The following is a 26693-nucleotide window of genomic DNA, read 5'->3' as shown; positions in this document are numbered from 1 at the left end:
CAACGAGGAGTCCTTGTGGCACCTTAGACTAACAAATTTAGTTGGGCATAAGCTTTCGTGGACTAGAACCCACTTCATCAGATGCACGGAGTGGAAAATACATGAAAAGATGTGAGTTGCCTTACCAAGTGTGAAGTCAGTCTAATGAGACAATTCAATTGACAGCACGATACCAAGGGAGGAAAAATAACTTTTGAAGTGGTAATGAGTTGCCCCATTTCAGACAGTTGACAAGAAGGTGTGAGTAACAGTAGGGGGAAATTAGTATTGGGGAAATTACGTTTAGGTTTTGTAATGACCCAACCACTCCCAGTCTTTATTCAGGCCTAATCTGATGGTGTCCAGTTTGCAAATTAATTCCAGTTCTGCAGTTTCATGTTGGAGTCTGGTTTTGAAGTTTTTTTGGTTGAAGAATTGCCACTTTTAGGTCTGTTTATTGAGTGACCAGGAAGATTGAAGTGTTCTACTGGTTTTTGAATGTTATGATTCCTAATGTCAGATTTGTGTCCATTTATTCTTTTGGGTAGAGACTGTCCGCTTTGGCCTATGTACATGGTAGTAGGGCATTGCTGGCACATGATGGCATATATCACATTGGTAGATGTGCAGGTGAACAAGCCCTTGATGGTGTGGCTGATGTGGTTAGTTCCCATTATGGTGTCTCTTGAATAGATATGTGAACAGAGTTGGCACCGGGGTTTGTTGTTTGTTGGTCACTCAATAGCAGACCATTTTTGTAAGTTAGTACTGTCTTCCTAAGTAATTGACGGCTATCACAGTTTTAAAATAGTGTTTGTTGTCAATGTGCTTCAGAGATGATACACTGCAGTATTCTATTCATTTTTAAATGATTAGTGATTTTACCTCTCTGATTATTTACTTAAATTGGGGGGGATGTTGTGATAAATGGTAACATCTATATAATTCAGTGTGTACTTGACTTAGTTTTATACATAAGCATTGAGGTCATCAGATCGGGCAGTTCCATACTTTGAAGCTATTTCTCTATCGATATAGTGACCTAAATTTTCAGGCCATTACTACAGATATGTCTATTATACAATGAATTGCAGGTATAAATGGTAGTTTATTAGCCTTCTAGCTATTGATTGTGCTTGCTTGTTCTCATACAGAATATAAAACTCACTTATGGCTCCGTATAAATGAATAGCCATGAGTGACAGAGAGTCATTGAGCCTCGTCCCAGCCTCTCATTTTATAGTAAAGTGTGTGGACAAATGGTAGCAACTGGACCTGCATTCTTGTAATAAGTTATCGATACACTGCCATATGTGGTTTTATGTATATGCGGTTGTTTGCTGTGTATGCATATGCTGTATAATTGAAAAGTAGTGGATGCTGATCTTCATACTTGAGTAGATGCAAGGACATTCTAATGGAATCCAATAATCCCACAACCCTAACATGTCACAAAAGTGGATTCTATAGTTTCATAATATCAAATAGGTGGTATTTGTTACAACTTTTGGAGAGACAGTAGAGAGTATTATCTACTTGTTAGAAGGGCTGGGAGTCTTTGGTTTCTATTCCCAGCTCAGCCACTGACTTGGTGTGTAACCTGTGTGCTGCAGTTTATCTGTCTGGAAATAGGGAAAATGCTGCTTTATTTCAGAGTACCAAAGCTTAATTTTTTGTAAAGTGCTTTGAAATCCTTAAAAGAAGGAACCTAGGGCAGTACTCGTGTATGATGAGCCCCTTTTCTACATGTTTTAAAACAGTCAAGGACTTTTTTTTAACCAGTCAGTACAATTACCAAAGTAATGGAAATTTATGCAAATCAACTTTTAACGTATGTTGATGGGGGGGGGGAATATTACGTTGGCAATTGAGCTGTAGTGATTTTCCACGTAAAGCATGATCAGTTTTCTTTACCTCTCAAGACAGTATAACCATTTCAATGCATAAACCCATTGAAGTGGTGATACATTTTAGCTTTTCTCTGAAAATTTTATTTTAACAACATTTTTACGCAATTACATTTAATTATATATTTTATGTGAGAATGTTTTATTGTCTCTTTGGGTTATTCACATAAATTACTGCTGCTTCTAATAGAAGATTCCCGAAGATAAAAGACAAGTCATCGACGTATATAATTTAGTAAAACTCAAGTAATTTAGAAGAGTCAACTCTACTTAAAGTAACTTTTGGCAAGGATGCTGACCTGGGAAAGCAAGAGATGTTGGTTTTATTAAAAAGAGATTCTAATTTAATTTTGATTCTCCCTTTAGACAGTCAAAATCAAGTTACACATATTTATACATGGATGGGCTATAAGTAGATGAAATGTGCAGTTTTCTTCTGTAGCTTCTGGATAAGAAGGATAGAGTAGCAGAGACTCAACCCATGCACCATCACTGTAACCAAGAGGTATTAGTTATGAAAGGATGGGACAGAGAATGGTGCATCATTTTTAATGCAGACATTAACCAAAGGCTGAGAAGAAAGATACAGCTCCCAAGCCGTGTCCAGGGACATTTTCCTGGTAGGAATCACAAAAACATCTCCTTTTTGCAGCAGCTGGTGAGAGGGCACATAGAGCATTTCTTACCAAAGCATAACCTCTGGGCAGGGGTTTCCTTCTACCTGTAAATAAGTCTTTGGCTAGTAGGTTTAGTCACATGGCTACTGAATGTCTGAATTTAAAATAATTCAAATCTTGTGTTTGTATGCAGATGAGGGAGTGTGTGTTGGTGAGAGGGGGAGTTTGCTGAGATAAATTTGAAAAGTTTAAGGTACTGATAGATTTTGAGGGTATTTGTAAAATAGAGAGGAAATACAAGAGGAACGGTAGAAAGCATAATATAAAAGAAGAGATAAAGGGCTGAGAAGTGAGAGAAATTGGACACTAATGACAGCAAAAGAAGAGAGGTCCACTAAGGAGCTTGTCATCCTGGTGTTGGGAACATGTAATCATATGTGGTTATACAACATCTATTTAGCATGATGGCGCCACTGTCCTGATTGGGGCTTCTGATTGCTGCTGCAATACAAATATTGTAAGCCTTTTGGGAGGAAAAAATTGTCACCAGTTTGACAGTTCATTCTGTTGCTCTCCTCTAATTGAAGAAAGCGGGGATTCTGAAATTTATTCTTCCACTGAATGCCATAATATTGTTCATGTAATATAGTGCCTTCCTTCAGAGACCGTCTCTCTCTATTCTTTTTTTATTTATATTACTCTTAAAAGCCCTGTAATTGAGTAGACTTCCTATTATGTGGAAACACTGTTCTGGGTAAAGTGCCATAGCATCTTTCTAAACATAAAAATGTTGAATGAATAATTTCCGTGGACTCGATGAGTCTTCTATTTTTTTAAATTTTTTTTACATTTGGTCACTAATTTTCTGCCTTAAGTATTGTCTGTCATCTTCCTTATAGCAACAGGCTTCAGTGCTGTCAAAATTGTTTCAATTACCTAAGAGAAGTAAATATTTTTAAAGGCAGTTCATAAAAACCCTTACATGCCAGTTCGATTTTTAAAGGGTGCTGTCAACCTTATGATGCCATCAGAATGATGTGCCTTAAAAATGTAATTCCTACCATGTATGAAAGTCAGAATTATCCCTGATGTTTGTCTTGAGCAAACTGGGATGGGATAAGATATGAAGAAAACACAAAACCATGATTTCTTAGGCATCCTGACGTAAAGCTGTGCTGTACACCTGCAGAAATTTGTTTTGAAATTAACTGTCTCCAGGATAAAAGCTCTTTTTTGCCGATATCATGGTCTCTCGTATATGCCACCTGTAAGGTCCTGTGGAAGGAGCAATGTTTGTAACCAGTGCCATGCTGTAGCTCTGAAAATAAATGCTGGCTCCTGGTGTGAGAATGTTCATATTTCACGACAGACAATCTTTTTGTTTTGTCCCTCTTAAAAACCAAGAATCAATAATGAGTGATTGGCATGGGCCTGACAGGAGCAATAGTGCTATTTTAGGGGAAGGGAGCAGTCTTACCATGAAGAACCACCATTTGTTTTTATAGGTTGCATGAAATATATATTTTCACTTCAAATATATTTTATAAATGTCTTTCAAATGCTCTGTCTGGTGCATACAGAATAGTACATAAGACTGAAATATACATGTGTATATAAGTTTTAGGAAAAATAGTATATTTGAATAGTATGATAAATTGTGTGTCATATATTGCATAGTAACAGAGGGACTGAGTTAAGCATGTGCGTGCAACTTTAACTTTGGCATTTCTTGACCGTTGAGTGCTTTACCATGCAACATTTACATTCTTATAGTGTAGTTTTTGTTTAAATAATTTTGTCTTTGATTTCTAAAATAAATTTAGATAAAAGACAGATTTAACAATAACCAGGATTGATGGCTATTAGCTTTAGTGTTTCTCTAACATGTGCAAGCCACTGTAGCTTTATAGCGTGTGTAGGATTCAAGGAGGGGAGTAAATATATGGGCACATATTAAAAAATGGAATCTGGGCATGAAAGATTCTGTACAAAATAGTTGGTATTGTTGCAGATTTCTATTGCAGGTTTTTGTCCATTAAAAATGATGCAATGTTTTTGAGAGCAGTATTTCAATGTATAGTTGGCAAATACTGAAAAATCGATGAACATCACTGATGTGTAATAGTGAAAAAAGAATACCTGTCACTAGAGGGGGGCAAAGACTAAGATGCAATACACCAATTCAGAATCAAAAATATACTCTGCTCCATGAGTGTCTTTGTTCTATCATGTTTACAAAGACAACACTTAATGCTGGTCAATGAAAACATTAAGACGACATTGCAGATGCGAAGCTGCAAAACAGTCAGAGCTGCTTTATATAGAAGGAAGAGTGTATTTAAATTCAAAACAGCTGAGAAGTCCAGGCGTATGCAGTATTAGTAATCTGAGACAATATTTTGCTTTTTATTTTCAGTTAATTTCAATAGCAATAACTTAAGGATATTCAACTCTACCTGTCTGCAATTCTTCTCCAGTGAAATCCAAGAGTCCTGGCTTTATGTAATTCCATAGCCAAATAATTCCTGGCTGGGAATGGAATTAAGACTTTTCAGTATTTACTAATTTGCCTCTTACAACCCAGGAACTTAATGAGAGGTTTTTCAACTCTTTAGACTTAAGTTAGTAGAGAAAACAGAAAGAAATAGACACACTTTGCTAGGAATTTTCCATCTAGATGCTTCTCATGTCTGCATTTTGTGGATTTTCTACTTCACATATCCGAGTTATAAAGCATATCACCAGACCGATTCAAAACAGCCAACATTTTAAACCAAGAATTCTGAAGTCCATCTAGACAGGTGCCTGCTAAGACTACTATAAAAGGTGCAAGTGCATGACTGATCATGTGACTCATCACTATCTGTGCCATCACAGTAAAACCATAAGAAAATAAGCAGCTGTGATGGGAAGACGGGCATTGATTCTCAAAAGCTTTTATTGCTTCTCCACAGGGATTATATTTGTGTATGTTATACCCAAAACATAATTCATTGGCATCTGATTCCAATCAGAATAATGGTGTTGTGAGATCCAATGTTTAATGTTGGCACATGCATTTAAGTACTGGCACCATTTGGTGTGAAACAAAATGAAAATCAGTTGTTTTGTATTCCAGGGTCTGTAGCCATCTCAGCTCCACAACAGGTTGAGAATTTTCACATAACTCTCTGGGCCCTGCTCATGCTTTGTGATTGAAACTAAAACAGTATGTGCAGTGTACCCTAAATTTTGAGGGAGGGTTCTGTGTATATTTTAAAAAGGTGTGAGCTTGTTCTGTTATCAGATAAAACTTTTCAAATTCTTATAGAAATTGTTCCTTTATCCATACTTTATTTCTTCATGAAATCATGAATAGAATTTTTTTCTTTTCCTTCTTAAACTGACACACAAGTTTTGTGGATAAAATTCACTACCTGTGCAGAGAATCCTTCCAAAGAAAAACGCTTACAAACCTAAAGTATCTTGCAGCCTTTTCTCTCCAGTTTTCTTGATAAAATATTTCTCCTGTCCAGCAGATGTTAATTCAAGCACTAGAACTGGGCAGAGAAACGTAATTCTTCAAGTATATGTGTCAGTGGGTGCTCCACTGCAGGATTTGTGCCCAACTGTGTACCCTCAACCAAAGACTGTAGAAGTAGTGTCATTGGGATTGCACCTGCACAGAGGAGTGCCTCATGCTCCCATGAGGGCATATAAGGAAGCACAGACCTGCCACTACTCAGTTCCGCTCAAGACAGTGCATTTTTGGTATCCGCTTTTCTCAGCTTCCCACTTTTTCTCACTTCTTGTGAATCTTTTATTCTCTGGAGTTTTTATTTCATTATTTGTTGTTTTTCTTAATTTCAGCACATTTGTGATTTGAAAGGCGATTTCCCTCTCTCCCTTCTGTACTACTTATTTAGTGCTTCAGCACTTCCTTGGGGTGTGCAGAAAACCCTGGTGTTCAATCCCTGCCAAATCTGCCACAGGTCTCTTACCCATAGCACAGGGTACTTTAGCTTCCGGTGTCTGGCACCCATGTTCCATCAATGTGTAAAGTCTGCACAGGGTTCAAAGGAAGATCTCAGCCTCTATTCTTTTATGTTGAAGCTTCTCTAAATGGAATCTCCCTATTTTTGATGGATTCTGCTTCCCTCCCCCCATACATCAGCCTCAGTATCTCAGGCTGCTCTGGTGACTGCTTGAGCCACAGCCGCAGCTCCAGAGATAAAGATATCAAAGAAAAAACCTCTTTCTCTGTCAAGAAAGGGGGTGGTTCACCCCATATATGAGACTCCCAGGAGACCTCACATCCCATAAAGGGTACCACTGAAGTTCTGGCTGATATCAGTACCAAGGTGTCAGCACCACCTCAGAAAACCTCACTCATAGAAGTCTCCTCTTAGGCAACACAGAGAAGTTCCTGCCTCAGTACCGCTCAACACCTCTCAGTACTGAGGTGCACCCAAGGTTTCTACACATGCTCCAGTACCATTGTCTTCACAACATCAGTGCTCTCAGCTCAGAAACGTTGTCCTGTTGGCTTCTCCGGTACTGCATGCAGTGTCTCCACCATAGTACCGATTCCCATTCCAGGCCCTGGTACTGACGTAGGCTCCAACTTCACACTACTATAGGTCCTCCACAACCCTCCAAATTTGTTTCCCCAGAGGACCACCTCATATTGGAGGAACCAGAGTCCCCTCTCCTGAGGGCCCTTTTGTAGAGCTCATTTCTCTTGTACCACTTGGACAGCTGCAGCCTTGAACCCTCCTACATTAGGCCAAGATCAGACCCCCAGCCCTCGGTACAGGCACGGATACCTGAGGCTCCCCCTTTTAATCTGTGGGATGACACATTCTGAGACTGAGGTCTCTATACAAGGCTCTGTTTAGGTAGTATAGCCCTTCTAGTGCTTACCATGAGGAGGCCAGCAGACGTCCTACGCACCTAGGATACGAATACTTGTGGGGACCCTTTCCCTATCCACCACCTCAGTGGGCTTAATGGAACACTGGAGGTCAATGTGGTAAACGATTTTAGAGGATATCAGCTAAAATGAGACACCAACACTTACCAGTTCCATCCCACTCAAAGGAAAATCAGATTATCTGCCAGTTCCATATGCTGCCTCGTTACTAGTGGAGACCTCCTTCCCCTCTGCTGCGGAGTCTCTGGCTTCTAGGTTGGGAAGGAACTAAGTGGCAATGGGTCCATGCCTCCTTACATGGGAGCACAGCTGCTCTACACAAGTGCGGACCCACAGATATTCTTTAGAGTCTCTGGTTGAGAGTGACCAAGCACTTGCATATCCTGTGGTGGAGCATCCATAGGGACAAAACATCTCGAACTCAAGTTACCGTGCAGCTAAGTAACTTCTCCTTCCATTTCATGGAGGATTTTGAGATTTGCTTTCGTTCCAATATTCATCTGAAATTTTCTGACCCACCTGCAAGCAGCTTTGGCTGTAAGGATAAGCAGATGGCTTACGAAAAACCCAGAAACTCATCCTTACTCCCTGGAGAATTACTTGAAGTGTGATAAGTGTTTTAGAGATACTAAGAGTTGATGATGGATAAGTTAATATAATTAGAAATCTTGGTGAGTAAATTTAATAGAAATCTTGGTGATTTGTATTGTTCCTTAGTATAGCCCCAACACTGGTCTGTGTTATCTGCTTACAAGATTATTAGTTTGTTCATTTGGTTTATGAGTAGTACATGCCTACAGGGCCGACTCCAGGATTTTTGCCGCCCCATGCAGCGCAAAAAAAAAAAAAACCACGATCAGCTCTCCCGCCGCCGCTTCAGTCTTCAGCGGCTGGTCCTTCCTTCCAACAGGGAGTGAGGGCCCCGCTGCTGAATTGCTGGACGTGCCGCCGAATTGCCAGATGTGTCGCCCCTCTCCGTTGGCCGCCCCAAGCTGCTGCTTGCTCGGCTGGTGCCTGGAGCCGGCCCTGCGTGCCTAGAGCATTTATATCTACACTTGATTGATATAACTGTTGATTTTATACTTATGTTGGTCTGGGTGAATTAATAAACTATTGATTGGCTAAGAATAACAGAGTCCTGAATAGAGAAATACGGTGCAAGGTAACAGTAGGTCTAAAAAGAATCAAGTGTTAAAATTACAGCCTCAGTGTTGCCTTGTAGATTGGTTCAGTCTTTTTATAAATCTTCAAGAAGTTCAAATACTAATACTCCTAATATTTGTAGGTGTTTTTAAAATTTGTGTGAATAGAGTCTGAAATGTTCTGTATTTAATAAAATTATTCTTTTTCTCAATAATTTTAACATCAATTCTGCTCCATGTACAGGTCACACTACAATTTTTGTAACTAGCAGTACTTGCAAGTTGAATTGGGAGTCTTAAAGTTCATTCTGCTTCTCTGGATTTCTGTTTCATGCATCCACTATCACCAGCAATGAGGAGTTGCTATTTGAATGATGAAGTAGAGTAGACTACAGCTTGCTGTTGCATAACTTTAATGGCATCACAGTGGCAGTGGAAAAAACTTATCAGTACATTTAAGCAGACACAGATTGGAATTGATTATTGATTACTGACACACAGAGGTTTTTTGTTTGGTTGGGGGAGGGCTTTTTTGTTTTGTTTTCACAATTCTCTTTTCTGACTTATCACTCTACAAGATGGTTCTCTATAAGGGAGATTAGTGTGAAACAACATATTTGATATTTCACAACTACGAGCTGCAAGTTATCAATGAGAAGCACAAAGAATAATGTTATGTATTGTTTTACAAAGAGTTTTGTTCTACAGTTTAATAAGGAGATATGCCTTTGGCTATATGTAATTTAATATCGATGCTGAGAGCTCTGGAGCATGTTGTATTTGATAAGGAATAAAGGCTACTGTAGATGACCAAAATAATGGGTGATGTGAACCAATATGTTACCAAGTCAGTGAATTTTTAGATTAAAGAGTGCAAAAAAAGATTTGGGTAAAAGATCTACAGCGGAATTTTGGGATCTGAGGAAGCTACCAACATAGTTTTCAGTTTACATTAAAATGAGCAAGCTGATCTGAGGAAGCTACCAACATAGTTTTCAGTTTACATTAAAATGAGCAAGCTTATTTGCCTTACGATAATTTACCTAGGCATCCTTGCATCCAGTGAGGTTGGATGGTTAAGTGCAGTTTGTATTCTGGTTAGCACTTAAGGTTTTTCAAATGAAATTTATGGGGATCTAAATGTCTCTTGAGAGCAGGAAGGCATTTAAAGTACAGTAACAGCTATTTTAAAATGCTTTTAATCCTACGTTTTATACCTATATTAAGCCATAATACTGTAATGAGAACAACATTGGTAGTCAGTGCAATACAAAAATGAGACAAGTGGTTCAGAAGCACAGCTAGCCTATTATTGCTCTCTAGTTTCCCTAATGAACTCTCCAAGTACTCTTTGGCTGTTCATAATTACTGAAGTGCATTACTCCTTACCACTGTATGACTTTAATGGCTGTTAGAAACCAATGTAAACAAACAGTTAAAATATCTGCCTAACCTTGTGTTGAAAAAACATTGACAGAAGAGAGGTAACGCTCCTCCAGCAATTTAGATGATTAAAAAACAGAACATGAAGACATACACAAGAATAATTTATGTGAATAATTTACAATTTATATTTGATTGTGTGGTTAAATTCAAAGTAGGTTCTTCCTCTGAGAGGTTGTATGTATGATCATTGTTTTTTCCTCATATTTTTTCTTGAACTGTGGATTACTTGATTTATGATGGACACGTAAAATGTTTTTCAGTCAAATCAGTGTAATGTTTCAGACTATATTTCTTTAAATTATATTAGCAACATCAGCATGCCAAGATGATTGATACAAATATACATAATTAAATACATACTCTATCATTTCCATCTCTTGATATCTGTGAGAGAAAACAAGTCAAACTTCATAGAAAACAAGTGTGTTTCGGAAGAACACTGATGTGTATATATAGCATTTAATGGCATAGGAGTCTGTTACTCAAAGAAAAAAATTACACATTGCCTATCAATAGCTAGCTAAGAGTTAAACTGGCAGAGCCCTTTCACCGTCTTTATTTATGGTTTCCTTATTCTTGATGCAAGCCTTGATACAACATTCATCTGTCTTGCCCATGTTAATCCAACAAGCTGGCCCAAAATGCAAAACATTGAAGTATAACACTTGCTCTCTCAGGAGATGACTACCCGCACTGGTGTCATCTCTTCTGCTAATCAGCTAATTTTACTAGACTTTCTAAAACCTATTGAAAGCACCCAGATGTACTTTAAGAGTTATGGATATAAAGTACAATAGAAGTGCTAATTTATAATTAAACCTAGCCTAGATCAGTTCTGAAGGCAAATGTCTTTAGATTCTAACTTTAGATACCATTAATTTTTCATCACTGTTTGCCCAAGAAAAACGTAATTTCCCCTTTGTCCATACTTGCATTTTCATTTTTTCTCCTCTTCTGTCCCAAAACACACGATGACATCAAGCCCATGTCACTGCAAAAAGTGAGATTTTGATAGGATGATGATTCATATTAGATCTAAGAAACCTCAAACAATTTGTAATTTAAAAAAAAAATCCAAACTGGTGTGTCTGGAAATGATTCTACCTTTTCTAAAGGTAAGTAGGTCATGGGCTATATGCTCTAAGGCAGGGGTCGGCAACCTTTCAGAAGTGGTGTGCCAAGTCTTCATTTAATCACTCTGATTTAAGGTTTCGCGTGCCAGTAATATATTTTAACGTTTTTGGACAGTCTCTTTCTATAAGTCTATAATATATAACTAAACTATTGTTGCATGTAAAGTAAGTAAGATTTTTAAAATGTTTAAGAAGCTTCATTTAAAATTAAATTAAAACGCAGAGCCCCCCGGACTGGTGGCCAAGACCCAGGCAGTGAGTGCCACTGAAAATTGGCTCGCGTGCGCCTTCGCGCACGTGAGCTATAAGTTGCCTACCTTTGCTCTAAGGGATACATAGCACACCTACTGGGTTCTTCTCCAATTTCTGAGAGAAAAAGCACTGTCAATTGAGTGTTGTACCAAATAGCAGATCCTAATATAAGTGTATCCCCAAACTCTTAAAATCTTACCTATGTAGAAAGAGAGCATACGTTTCCCCCATCTGGATCCCTGGCTAATCAAGAACAGCATTTTGGAGGGGATTGAACGCTGTTAATGCCACCATCAGCTCGCTGCTATTCCCCAAAGTCTCATCTTGTCCCCCTGCAAGAGTTCAGGGCTTGGTTTGTGTTGTCTGCGGTATTTACACAGACACTGAGCTATTTTCACACTTTGTTCTTTGGGGTAAGGCATCTCTTTTTAAAAACAATCTTAGTGAATAAATATGCTAGAAACGTCATGTGTTGTATGGGTTTTTTCCCCAAACACTTTATATATTTGCAATTAAACCTCAGTAACATACTGATAGCAAAGTCAAGGTAATTCAGAAAACAATAAAACATAAGAAATGTAATTTAAGAACTTGACAGAGTGCTCTGAACAATCTATAAAACAGCTTCAGTTCCCGAGCACAAGAGTTAAGTAATTATCCTACATGTGCTTGTTGACATATAAATGTCTAATTTATAAAGCAGCTTAAGCACAGCCACAAAAGTGAGGGAAGAAATACAAATTCCAAATCTGTAGACTCAGACAACAAATCCTCATCTAAACTATGTAGATAATCCGTTCTTGTATCTCCCTTTTTTCTTTCGTTTTTCAGGCAAGAGCAATTTAACGTTATATTTTCTTTGAATGTGATGCTTTCTTCTCAGTGATCATCTGCAATTTAGCAGGGAACAACACTGATACAACAATACCCTCTGACATGAATTTTACATCTGGATGTAATCTGACATGTGGATCTAAAAACCACTGGTTTCTTCCTCACTTTTGTTTTTGCTGTATTGAGATTTAGTTTGAAGGTTTTTCCCTGTGTATTTCAAATTACTTTTACACTTCCAGATTGCTCCCTTGATTATCTTAGAGAGGTGGTAAAGTTATAATTAAAGTTTGGCAAAGTATAGAAACGGCAAAGCACAGCCATGCATATAATTTTGAGGCGGTATGGAAAATTTGTGTTTGTGGGGTGGAATGGGGACATAAATTTTTGTTCTAACATAAGTGCCACTAATTAACTGGAGAGGATTCAACTTCTAATTTTTCTGGTTGACAAAGAATAGGAATGTTGCAGTATTTAAGATTATTATTTTTAAACATTAGTTTTGTGGTGCAGCAAAAGCATTATCTTTGACTCATGTCAGAGTTCTTAATCTGAGTCAGATGTTTTTATTTGAATCAGTGTGAAATTTATTCCTTCAAATTTGAATGAACACATGTGTGACACTGTTCAGTTTATGTACGATGCATGAAAGTGGCCGAGCACAAACCAGGTATTCATGGTGGTAAAACTGGATTCAATAATGTATTAAATAACAAGCTGTGATTGATTGCAAGATTGCATTACTCATTGTTCACAAGCACTCTGGAAAATTATAGACTTGGCACGTTAGAGAAATAGAAGTAATAACTATTAGCCTCATTTGAATACAGAGGCCTTTGGCATTGTTTGTTTTAAAGCCACTCAATGGACATGAAGTAGCATATGCATTCTGCATACTAGGATGGGATGGTTGAGCAAAAATAGAGCTTTCCAATCTATCAGAGATCAGAATATTTCTGGAATAAACAAATTAGAAACATGAGCTTTCAGAAAAGGAGTATTGGCTTGACTTCACATTCCTAACTGTGACAGATTGAATCAACAGACTAATACTGATGATAATTGATGTAGAGTAGAATTAATTTGAGGGAATTATACAAAAACTTGAACCTTTCTCTGTGAAGGCTAGATTCAGCTGATTTCTCCAGCCAGACACTTAATATTCAAAGGCCATGGTCTTTTTGCTGGAGCAAAAAGCAGGCCACCTTTGAGCATGGGAGACTGACTTAGAAATAAGATGATGTGGTGGTGGTGGAACATAAGTCTGTGCACATGTGTGTACCCTTTCAAAAGTACACTCAAGTCCCATCCTCCCTCAACCCCAGCTGCGCCTCAACTCCCCCCACACCCAGAGGTGGGGCTCAGAGGGTGGGGGCTAAAGTGGGGAAGTCCAGTGGGGGATGCTCTGGGTGCAGGGATGGGGGTCCAGATGCAGGGTGGATAGGGCTTAGCAGGGTTGAGGGTCCAGGTGCAGCAGGGCAGCTTGTCAGTGGTGTCTGGGTGCAGGGCATGAGACTCAGCAGGGTGGAGGTTCAGATGGGGGGGCACTCTGGGTGTAGGGGAAGTTGAGGCTCAGCGGGGGTCTGGATATGGGCAGGGTCCAGATGCACAGGGGTTGGGTAGACTGTGTACCGTGACCCCATCCCCTACAGCTGAGGAGTGATGGGGGTAAGGTGATTGCGCAGCTGGATGTGTGGAACTGGTGGAGATTCCTGGGGGTGAGGGTGTCGGAGCCAGCCCCATCCGCTTCTTGCAGGAGAAGAGGAAATCCCATCCTCCCTCAACCCCAGCCAACCAGGACTAGCAGCTGAGCCCTGTGCAGGGTAGGGGCCACCGGCCAAGATGGATGTTTTTTACGTGCACTGCTGGGGAAGGGCACGTGACTGCTTTTGCAGCTTCCATTTGCTTCTCTGTCAGTCATTTTTGTGCAGGGAAGTAAAGAAATCTGTAGGGGACATGAATTCTGCACACGCACAGTGGTGCAGAATTCCCCCATGAATAACCTCTGGAGGGAAAGGTGCTGGGGCGGAGAACTGGATATACAGCTGAAAAGCACTGGAGACTGGCAAAGTATCATTTTCCAGTTTCACATCTTTTTATTAAATCCACAAATTTGTTATTTAGCCAGTTAGTGGCCCTTATTTCTGATCTCCATAGCTACCACAGTCAAATGCATTTTAAGATAAATTATATATCCGGTCATTAGTATCCCTGATCAATTTTCTCTCTCAGAATGCACTCAGTATTTAAATGATAGGAGCAAAAACCACTGTGAGATTACAGCAGAGCTGAATTCTTAACATTATTTTGCAGATCTAGACCTTAACACTGAAGTCTTATATTATTTTAGTTTTTTGTAGAGGAAGCTGGTTCTATTTGTTTTAGTTCATTGCTTTGCTATTATTATTATTCAAGTTGCAGACTTGAAATTATAAAATGGTGTAAGTAAAGATAAAAGAAGCAAATTTAAAGATTGTACATTACATTTTAAATGTATACGTTTATATTACATTTGAATCTCCAATGTAAATATGATTAGAAATAAGCACAGGACATTATTCTTTGTCATCTGACAATCAGGAAGTTCTCTTTCACACATGTTAGTTTGAGTGGTGAAATTCCCACACCAAAAGGTTTAAGATCAAGTTAAAGCATGATATTCTGGTTTGTACCTCGTAGAGGTGCTGCACAGAACTTGCAGCCCCGGGGAGAAAGTGAGGCTATGGTGGCTTTAAGCCCCCTTCGCTCACCTCTGATTGTGGGTTGCTCTGGGGGCTGGAGAGGCCCCCCTGCCACGGAACTTCAACAGCCCTGAGTACTTGTCCAAGTTATGGCAGTGTTTCTAGTGAATATCCATAGCCCTGTGGTCTGCAGTCCTGCAAGATTTGAAAGGGATTCCCTCAGAGTGTCTCTTGCAGTTCTGGGAAAATCTTCAGCCAAATGTGGTGCTTTTCTACCTGGCTTAAAGGGACTAGAGCAAGGGTGAGGCTCTCCTCCATGTTCACAGGCATATGTCAGTGGTGTGACTGCATATTAACTTTCAAGGACATTAGACGGAGGGCAAAAAGTTGGAAACTCAGGAAGTATAGAGGTATGGTTGCACTACCATTGCTCCATAATTACTAGGTTCATAATTAGCTCTTTTAAGAGAGAACAAGAGGAAGATGATAAAACATACATTAGGCTATGCTAATACACAGAGGCTTGCCTACACTATGGGAATCGTCTATTGCTAAAAATGGGTGTTAGCAGTGGGTGCAGCAGAACTAATGCTAGAAACTGTTTAGCTGCAGTATAGACAAGGACAGAGCATGTTTGGTGTCTTCAAAAACCATGCTCTGCCTTTGTCTACACTTGCACCTAAGTTTGTGTTCAGCAATGGTTCAATTGCATCAGTAGCTGACACCTGTTAACAAGTAATATTTGTGGAGCAGATATGGTTAAAGAGAGAATTTTGTTCAAATAAGGAATGCCAGTTGTAGTTTTTAAAGGGGAGAGTAGCAGGGTGGTTGCCATGTATTTTTTGTCTGAATATTGTGCCATTTAAGGACATTAGTTCAAATAAAAACAGCTTGCTCAGCACAGGAGCAGGTGTGTGCACAGATAAAGTGAATAGATCTTTGTGTATATTTGTATAAAATAGGATTGAGAGATTACATGCCCAAATGCATCCCTGCATTTCCATTATGAAAAGGTCAGATGAACAATGTGGAGTTCACTGTATTGGAAAGGAATATCTAATTTTGTGTTGTTTTTTTACAAAGTAATACCAAGTGTTTATATTGTGGTCTAAAACCAACCATTCTTGCATTTTCCTTTTAAAGGAGTATTGTCCACTTCAAAATGGTATGTTGTAAACACTTCATTAATGTTAATATAATTGATTATTGCAAAAAGTAAATAGAAAGCAGCGGTTAGTAACAAGTAAAAACTTTTATAAAATTTTACTACTAATCAGTGGTAGTAGAATATAAGTCGAATTTTAAAGATGTAGTTTACTTTGTTATAGCTCTGCTCTTTTCTTACTTCCAATTTCTTAGTGTTGAAATGTTGGCTTTTCAGAGATGACAGATAAATATTTAATTGTTTAGAAATAACTGTTTACACTGAGTTTATTTTTTTAATTCTGGAAACACTTACGTTGGTTATAGGCACAAAAGCATATGTTTGCAAAATGGAAAGTTAGGCCAAATTTATGGACTATCCCTGTAAATACAATGCATTGATTTATGAACTTTGCTTACATCTTCTGTTTTTATGAACCAGAGAACTAACTTATTAAAGTAACTTAATTGCTGACTGAAAATGCTTAGTTCAAATTACTTATATTATAGAATTTATATTAACATAATACTGTTTATTAAAATCATACATTACAAACCTTTCAGCATTCATAGATTTTTTTTTAAATGTTAAAGTAGTGCACACGTCTAAGATTTCTTAATTTCAAAGCAAGCATATTGGCTGTAACCATTTTAAGTGTAGCTATCTGAGAGAGTTAATTTCCTCACATTTGGCTGTCCTGCTACTTAAAAACAGATACACAATCAGTCAATTAAAATTAGTGTGTTTCTACCAGGACTTTTTCTCTAAAATTCATTAAAATTAAAAACATGCAGAACAGTAAGAGACTTAATAGCAAAGATCTAACTGTAGGATTAGTTTTCGGGATGCTTGATAATATATAGGGTTGGAAGGATTCGATTTTTATCAGAAAGTGTCGGTAAACATTGATTTAACCTTGTCATACACAAATCAGTGAAAAATAGTTCCATTGATGATGATTGAAAATTACAGATGGGCAAAATAAGAAAAATGCTGCTCGAGAATCTATTAGAGTTTGATTTAAGGATATTTACTTTGCATATTTTGACGTGATATTGATAATTTAACTTTTTGAATCTCAATCTCTAGTGTCATTAAATAGTTATTGTCTGACACACTCCCGCCCCATAATTATACACAACTGAAATTTCTAATGGTGTTAAAAAAAATTCTTAAAAACCTTCATTTTGTGCAAATGTGAAACTTTAAATTCATAAATTGAAATAACTGCTTAAAAATAAACATCAATATTATTCATTGATATTTATTAAAATAAATCAAATTCTGCCAGGCCTAGTGGTATACAAGAAATATTCTCTGTGTGTTTTTCTTGAATATCGTTCTCCAGTCCTGTAGGAATTGTTAGTTAAGCTTATGAGAAAAAATGTGACAAGTTCAGAGTTTTTTCTTTTTATTAAATGGTACTGTGCCTTTGTGGACATTGTTGTAGATTATCAGCTAAAATTGCATTAAATATACATGAAAGGTTGTGTCACTTATCTTATGTCAAGAAAATATAATTGAAAACTTCAGCATATCTGGTTGGTAGCTAATTATGTAATCTGTCCTTAAAAAAGAAAAATTAAAAAAAAAAACCTAATACCCAGAACATGTACAGTCAACATCCCTTTCAAGCCTTTGTGCTTAATTAGTTTTAATCCAATTAGCCAAGTGTTGAGCTGTGGGGGACTTGTACTATGATACAAAATAATGTTTTTTCTAGTTTATCTGTTCTAATTCATGCCAACACAGTAGTGATTGTAGGGTAAATGTTACTACATGAGTACTGGGATATCTAAATGAGTTGTTTTCACATGGCTTGTTTACATGCTTTAGCCCACACCAGAGGGGTGTACATTTTATTCCTAGTTAGCGTGGTGTTCCCTAACTGGCCTGTATGAATCCTGCTCATGCATGCTTAATGTTTCCTAATGAGTAGTGAGCGTTAACATAGTACTGTTTGAGGGAAGGCTACATTAATGTGCACTAAGGAATTTTTAGTGCACGCCAGCAGGGTCCACACAGGGTAATTAGCACAGGGCACACTAATGCAGACTTAGTTCTTTAGTCTGCACCACAGGGATGTAAGTTTGTATCTACGAGCCTTCAGTCATTTTCCTAGTGCACTGGGTATCATATTATAAAGCTTACCATTGCTATTCTCTCTTTTTTGTGCACAGATTCCATTTGAAGGCCATAGACTGTGTGGGCATGGAGATTGAGGTGGCCCTTTCAGATTAGAATTCAGAATCATGATTGGGGCAGTGTGGGGAATCTTGCATTTCTGTTGCCTGTGCTGTACCTGTCCAGAGATATCAGTCCAGTGCCTTTCAAAAATGTTAAGGGCTGAGCCCATGATTGTTACATGGCAGTGAGAGGCAGAGAAGCCTCTTACTCCCACATATGGGAGCTCCATGCCAGACAAACTAATCTGGTGACAGAAAGGGCTGCTATAAATCTGCTTTGTCTGGACCTTTGTAACCCATGACGGGGCAGTGAACTCATGCAAATTAATTTCTCCCTACCAAGCCTTTAAATTGCCCTTTCAAGACCTCTCAGGCCTGGTCTACACTGGTGGGGGGGGGTCGAACTAAGGTACGCAAGTTCAGCTACGCGAATAGCGTAGCTGAACTCGAACTACCTTAGTTCGAACTACTCACCCGTCCAGATGCCGTGGGATCCAAGTCCGCGGCTCCACGGTCGACTCCGCCACCACCGTTCACGGTGGTGGAGTTCCGGAGTCGACAGGAGCGCGTTCGGAGTTCGATATATCGCGTCTAGATGAGACACGATATATCGAACTCCAAGAAGTCGAACGCTACCCACCGACCCAGGTGGGTAGTATAGACGTAGCCTTAGAGACTACTGGAGTTCTGATGTTGGCAGTAATTCCTATGGAGCTGCCACAGAGGGCAGTGTTCTCTTCAGGGCTAAGGGACTTGGTCATTTTCCTTCCATTTCCTGGTTGCCTAGGGCTGTATTGGAAGAGTGGGTAGACCTGCAGCCCAGCTGCCAACTCCACTTCAGAGCTGTCAGCCTATTGTTCTGTTTGGGCTTGTGCGACTTATCTATGGCTGATAAGATGAGTGGCATTCAGAGAGAATTTGAAGTCCAGACCGCAAAAGCATAGTCAGTAATGGGGTCCCTCACCAAGAACATCTTTGGCAGACCAACACCCTGATAAATAGAGAGGTGAAGCTGAGGATATATTGGTGGTCAGTATTTGGACCTATGGGTCTGAAATATAGCCTCTCACTGTCAAGATTGAGAAGAAGTTGGACAACATTTAGATGAAGCATCTCTGATTGAAAACATCAATTCACATCAAATGACCGGATTCGTTTTCTAACTAAATAGGTCCCACTCTCAAATGGCTGTCCAACACTCTCAAAGGTGCTATGGTTATCTGCTCCAAATGCCTACCGACTTCCTTGTGAGAACCATCTTTGACTTTGACCAAGTGAAAGCAGGATGGAAAAGACCCCTTTCCCCCCAAAGATCTAAAAACACAATGGTTGGATAGCATCGACAGAGACCAGCCATCCTATCCTGTAACGCACCAGGTTTGGTTCAGGGCAGAACACTGTGGAGGCATATAACATATTCAATGGTCTCTAAACTGTCCAAGAGACAGCATGAGAAGTAACCATAGCCATTACACAGCTGACCCTAAAGAGGATTCCCTTAAGATTCCAGTTCCACAGCTGCAGAACCATTCTGAAACATAGAACTTCTGTTTTGCCTCAAAATATGAACAAGAATAAGACTGAGTTTGTCATAGTTATGTTTGCATAACCTAAAAAACGTTTTTCCTTAAACAAGAGTGAGACATACCTGGGCTATAGTCCAGACTAATGAGTAGCTGTGTCACCCCTACTCTGTAACGTGGGGTGCCCTTTACAATGCCTTGCTGCTGTAGAGTCCAACCTGGACTGTTCCCAAACAGTCTCCAGCATGTAAATCATATGTTTGTGTGCTGCAGCCAGCCAGCCACACCTTGGCTCTTACCAGTCTTGGCTCTTACCAGTCTTGATTATGCTGCAGGGTAATCCCAATCCTGGATCTTCCCTCAGAAATGTATGTCCTGCAGTGCCCAGCCCTCTTCTGGACAGTACAAATATATTAAGTCCAATTATTCCTTTAGAGGAATAATATGACAGCTCATTATTTTAAATAGTTATCCAGACACTTCATCTTACACACACTGGATTAGATAAAACAAGTTTATTAACTACAAAGAGAGATTTTATGTGAGTACAAGTAATGAGGCATAAACAGAAATCGTTACAAGAAAAATAAAGATAAAATGCTTACTGGTGCCTAATTTAACAAACTATATGAGATTCAAAGCAAAATTTTCTCACCACATGCTTTCAACAGTCTTACTGACCAAACTGTTTGTTTGTCAGTACCCCTCCCCCCAGAGTCCAACAGCTGCTTCATTTGTCTTTTCAGATGCCGAGAATGCCATAGGCAGGGAGAGCAAAAGAGTGGTGTCTTGGGGTGTTTGCCCCTGCTTTTTATAGTTTCAGTCCCCATCTTGAAAAACATTTCCAGCTGGCAGCAAGGTGACAGGCAGTCTGTTTGGAAGGAAACTCCTTCGTGTTTCTTTACTAAAGATGTAGGTGGTTTTTTGCCTCTGCCCCCTTTCCTGCCAACGAATGGCCGCTTAGCAGGTAATGGTCCACCAGCCTTGTTTACGCCTGACTTAGGCATGAGCTTACCCTTTGTCTCTGAGGAACCAGTTTGGCCACTCTCTAGACTTACCTGGAAAACATACTTTTAGTTCATGTTTATAACTTCACATATAATGCTGCTAATTGCATTTTGCCATATTATTGATCAGCAAATTGAATTTTTAAATGATACCTCCCAAGCATAAGTTGTAAAAACACGATTACAATAGTGCATAGGATGTGAACAAAGGGGTATATTCTTCACACAAAGAATAAACTGAGTGGAAAAATCTGGGAGTGAAGGGGTTTCTGTACAAATCTTCCATTGTAATCCACCAAATGTCCTGCTCATTTAGGGGATTTAAGCATGATGATAATATGGGTACATTGTTATGGTCTGAGTCAAGAGTTTTGACTATGGTATGAAGCCAAAAATGAGTCCTAATTTCAGATGCTTAGATTACAAGATGATTCCTGTTGAAGGCTAAATCCATTTAATCTGTGGACTCTTGTGTGATCCACACAGAGAGCAACTGTATTTTTATTTTTTAAAAATGAAACTACATGTAAATATATAACCAGTTTTAGAAGTTACGGAGGAGGGAGGGAGAGAAGTGAATTTGTGCAGTTTTAGAAATTTTTATTTTTATTAAAACTCACTCTTGTGTCAATATTTGGACTTTAAAGGAAAAATTCAGCAATCGGTTAATCTTAGCTAAGTAAATATTTATTGAAGATTACTTTTAAAAATGTGTTCAAGATGATTTATGGCTGTCAGTGTGTGTTTGTTTTCTTATTTGATGCCTCCATGTTGTTTAACAGTAAACAGAAGTTACCTTTAAAAGGCAAGGCAAGCTAATTGTATTCCCTGCATGCATAAGGCTGATACATTCTCTTTATCAAGAGTGAATAAAAACCCTTCCATTTAAAGTGTAATGCAATATAGAATAGAAACTGGAAATAATGAGGAGTGGAGGAAAATATACTTTTCAAACTGCTTTTTAGCAGAGTGCTTTATGCCATCATGGGAACGTGCTGCTGTTCTCTTGGGGTTATAAATGATTCAAGTAATGTTATATCTATTGTCTAAATTTACAAATATAAAATACAATATTTTATTGATGCCCCCTTTCCTCTACCAAAACTAGCTCTGGCTTGATTTCATAATACTAATTTAAAATATTTTGAATGGCTGTACAGGTACTGTTTATAGAGCACAAATTGTTAAAGGTGTTTGTCTTAATGAGAACAAACGTATTCTCAACGGATTTCTCTACATTGTAGCAGAAGACTGATAGTTGGCTTGGAGGTTTCTTTTCAGTGAGTTCGGAAGTTTTCGAATCTAAATTCATCTGAGTGGAGCTGTCATTCTATCTTTTCTCATCAGAATAAGAACTGACAGGATATATTGCATTTAATCTTCCACATTTCCAAGGGTTCAGTTCAGTACAACTGAGTGGGGGAAAGAAATATGCCAGCAGTATCCCTTAAAGCATCATGAAAATTAATTTGTAGAATGGAATTCTGTGTCAAAAAGAACAGCTAATTGTACAAGTCATTTTGCTCAACTAATGGGTATCTTTAATGACCAAAAGAGAGCTGTATCTTCAAAGGCTGAAATCAGCGTGAAGTGAGCAAGCAAAACTCTGCACATGTTTATATAGTTTTTAACGGGAATGTTCAAAGATATCTATTGGGCAGTTTTAGTCACAGTGCTTCTCATTTTAATTGTATGCTAATATACGCTGTGTAGCGGTGATTAATACATCTGAGAAATCCTTTTTTACTGTACATGAGTCTGTATCCACGGTACTGCAATACCCTCCTTCCTCCCCCACCCCCAAAAAGGTCAGGGTTATTTACAAGAATGATGTATTCAGATCAGTCCTAGACAAAGCTTTTCACCTCATTTCATTTAGCCTTATTTGGAGTTTTGGCCCAAAATTGAACCTCAAAACTCAGCATGCCTCCATGTGCCACTATCCCCACCACGCCCCATTCCCCAAAAGAAGTAGTCTAGCTTCCTAGTGAGGTAACAGGCAGTGATGCACCAGCAGTGTTTCTGGGGAAAGATGTTTTGGTCCTACTGGTATAAGATCAAGGCACAAATAAGGTAACCCACTCCACTTCCCTTAAGATTTTTATTTTGGGATTTGAGGTGAGCCTATCTTGTTGGCCTCCTTGAAAAAAGGTAAGGAAGAGGAGTTAAGATTACCAACATCTCTCACATGCAGGCCCCATCATATCAAAGGATCTGGACTTCAGAGAACTTCTGAAGCTTCTTTCCAAAGGACGAATATACTGAATTGCTCAAAAAAATAATACTAATTTCATTGCTCTGGATTTCTGACAGGCTTACAAGCTCATATGTTCACATCCCGATCTGTTCATATCTATATGTTTTTGGAATGCACAGTTCACGGTATTATTTTTCAGAGTGTCCTTGTTGCAGTATACTTCATCTCTACGCTCTTGAAGGTACACAGTGGGCACTCTGAATAAATGTCTTTTTTCCTTTTTGCTAATAGGTCAATATTAACTGAACTAGAGTTATTTGCCATTTTATGTGTTGTGGACACATGGACAGGCCAGTATTACCCTACCTAATGGTTTAAAAAAGTGGGGGGCTCTTAATTTAAGAGAAACGCATTGTACATGTTCATCTCTATCTTGATTATTGATGAGAGAGTACACATTGCCACCAGGGATATGGCATCTCTGAGGTTCCTTATTCATTATTTCCAATACATTGAAGCTCAGACAGACTAAAACATACACAGCTTTATCCTTTGCTGGTGTGGCCATCGCAGGTTAACCTATATGGAATCAAATTTCTTTGTGGCAAAAGAAGCAGACATCAAGGTTTCTCAGAGCCAAATACTTTTGATTATGGATGTATTACAGTTGACGTGTAGGAGCTTTCTTGGTAAGCTTTCACACCCAGGAACATGATTCTTTGAGGAATCTAGGATGCATTTCAACCTCTTATAAAGAGTGTGCGTAATTCTTTGGAGATACTCAAAGATTTGATGTGCAGTCTAGCAGTATTAATCCAAACAGACAAAACAAATAGTTGGCTATTACATGAAAGAGGAACATGGTCAACCCTCTTGTGGGGCTGCATCAGGTTTCTGAAATTGTATGAAGGGCTGGTTAGGGGAGGCTGTGCCCAAATAGCCAGGTGTGGCCCACTACCCCGAACTCCCCTGCCCTCTATCCAACCCCCCCACTCCCTTACCCTTTACCGAGCTGCCTGGAGCACTGGTGGTTGGCGGCGCTACAGCCATGCCGCCCAGAGCACTAGGGCAGGCAGCTGCGCCTTCCGGCAGGAGCCAGCCACACCACCACGCAGCACAGAGCACCGGCTCAGGTTGGGCTCTACAGCTGCGCTGCCCCAGGAGCTCACAGCCCCACCGCCCAGAGCATTGCACTGGCAGCACAGTGAGCTGAGGCTGCAGGGGACGGGAATAACGGGGGAGGGGCCAGGAGCTAGCCTCCCAGGCCAGGAGCTCAGGGGCCGGGCAGGAGGGTCCTGCAGGCCGGATGTGGCCCACCGGCCGTAGTTTGCCCACCTCTGGTTTAGTGTTTGAATGTTAAACTGAACTACATCATCAAAATCTCGAGAGTTTTTGGACAAAAATGGCAAAAATCTGACCTTTCAAGGTTTCTATAATCTGTCTTTAAATTATACCTGAATAAGATTAGGAAAACAGGCCTCTTTCACTTTAAGAACAGAAGTAGAACTGAATATGCAGGCTTGCAATCCCATCTCTTCAGAAATTTTAAAGGGGAGGGAATAGGATCATCCTTTTGGGGCTTATTTCTAATTAGTTTAGACTAGAAGTTTACAGGACATTATCAAATACAATAAAACTGTTGTGTTGCTAGTGTTCTTCATTGTTTTGTAAGGTCTCCAATCTTAGTTCAAATTTTTCTCATTTCCAGTTTTGTTCTTTGCTATTTTTATCTATGACTATTGCTCTGTATTTCCTATGAGGCACAAGCTAATATAGCAGCATTTCATTTATTTTTGCTCTACATTAATATTTTTGCTTTTCAGTTTGGATTTCATTTTTACAAAAAGATAGACCCAAAACATACCTGGAGATTTTGCCTTAGTAATATTTTATTGCTGGTATTTAAATGATAGAGAAAAGACTTTTCCTTCGTGACTAGGGAAGGAAGGAAATTAAAACAACTTTTTCAATTGGTCCTTAAACTTTGATTTGTTAGTTGCGCAGAAAGTAGGAATAATAAATTTACAGTAGCTCAGGTTTACAGAATCAAGGTTTACGGCATAGAATAGTGGACACAAGACCAAATGTTTGTGATCTAGTTCTGTTTGTCAGATAATAGGTGTTTTACCTTTTGTCTAGATCTGATAAAAGCTTCAAAAACTTTAAGCTGCCTATTTTCCATTGTTATAGGCAAGTAAATAATCGTGTTCATGTATTTTCTCTGTCCACGCTTACAGGGGTCACAAGCGCAAACTGGATGAAGATGATGCTGCCAGTGAATCCAGTAAAGAGTCCAGCAACGAGGATGAGGAGGGGAGCAGTTCAGAGGCAGATGAAATGGCAGCAGCACTTGAAGCTGAATTGAATGACTTCATGTGACATTCATATCAGAGGGGATTTACTGCTTGTAACAGATCTAATTTCAAATGAGCCCCTTATGTCAGTACTCAAGGTTTTTCCAAAATGTGTGTGTATATTTTGCAAAGCAACACAAGAGGTGACACATTATTTTACAAAATCAGAAACAGATGTTTTTAAGGTGTTTTACTAAAGGAAAATATACTTTTTTAAAAGGAAAAGTATTAAGGGGGACTTGGTGTACTATGCCAAAGAAGTGTTATGAGCTCTGCAGAACCTTCATATACTAGGACAGTAGTACAAAGATTTATGATTTAACATACTGTAACTTTTTTATATATCTCAAGGTATGGTTTTGGGTAACAGGCTTCAAAGGAAAGAAGGCCACAAAGAGGATGGAATTGCTTGAATAATACAGCAGGAACCTGATGAATCCGGTCTTACCTTTTTCCGCAATTAAATACTATCAAATATAAAAGAATTTTTAAAATAAAAAAGAGCAATTTATATTTGTATAGAAACTGAGAATGTAATATGCAAGCTTTGTGAACTCTGCACTTGGCCTACCTGTCACTGGCTTCTAAGAGAATACAAACTTACTGAATTTCATGCTCTTAAGTTACTTTGTGGACTAGCTGGGTTCTTTAGGGAGACCACTTAGATTTTTAACTTTGCTTCTCTGTAACCTGGAATTTTAGCACAGCATACTGTGTGATCCTGTACTGCCATAAGGAGCTTATTCACCCATTTGTGTTGTTCTTGGAAGGAATGCGTGCTGCTTCATTCTAGATAGGGTTTTATTTCTTTGAGAGATCTGATGTAAAGTTTTTGTATATTCTATTTCATATTTGACCCACAAAACAGATTTTCTTTCATTTAATAAAAATCCATTTTGTAAATTCTGTTTTCATTTCATGGGTTGCAAAAATCAATGACTATATTTCACCTGCTTCCATCACACACAAAACTACTCACCTTTGCATTATTCTCTGTGAAAATTGTGAATATCATCTGAAGCAACGGCAAAACGTTAGTTTTTTAATAGATACTCAAATGTCCAAGTTTACAGTGTGCCCTTGTTATCTGAGCTAACATAGAACAGCTACAAAATAATTTGACCAGAAGATCTGTATTTTGATTATCTAAAAAGAGCATTTTTTATTACTTTTCAAATATTTTCAGTATTTTTATAAGATGAATAAATACTGTATAAAATGACAAAAGTCGTGGAAAAGATTCAGATAATATAAATATTTACTGCCATTAAAATATAGAAGGCCCAGGCATGTTGACTAGTATTTGCAGAGCAGAGAGAGAGCTAAAATGCTACAGCTAATTTTTTCTGATGTCAGATGAAACACATTTCTTGCCATGCAAA

General features: G+C 38.7%; 1 protein-coding gene across 3 annotated transcripts in view; it reads left to right on the top strand.

The window, feature by feature from the left end:
* Positions 1-26196, top strand: part of CTDP1 (CTD phosphatase subunit 1) — a 181441-nt gene extending 155245 nt beyond the window's left edge. For 2 of the 3 annotated variants that reach the window (XM_039524378.1, XM_039524374.1), the window contains exon 13: positions 25195-25421. In XM_039524378.1, coding sequence (XP_039380312.1) covers positions 25195-25336 — 142 coding nt within the window. In that variant the 3' untranslated portion in view covers positions 25337-25421. Of the gene's footprint in view, positions 1-18224; positions 18268-25194 lie in introns of all 3 variants that reach the window. The other variant, XM_039524376.1, reaches the window with a different exon arrangement.
* Positions 26197-26693: the final 497 nt, after the last annotated feature.

This window comes from Mauremys reevesii, linkage group 2 (assembly GCF_016161935.1).
Source record: "Mauremys reevesii isolate NIE-2019 linkage group 2, ASM1616193v1, whole genome shotgun sequence".
Classification (NCBI taxonomy): domain Eukaryota; kingdom Metazoa; phylum Chordata; order Testudines; family Geoemydidae; genus Mauremys; species Mauremys reevesii.
The sequence above is the reverse complement of the archived record's forward strand: the minus strand, read 5'-3'. Positions and strand labels throughout refer to the sequence as shown.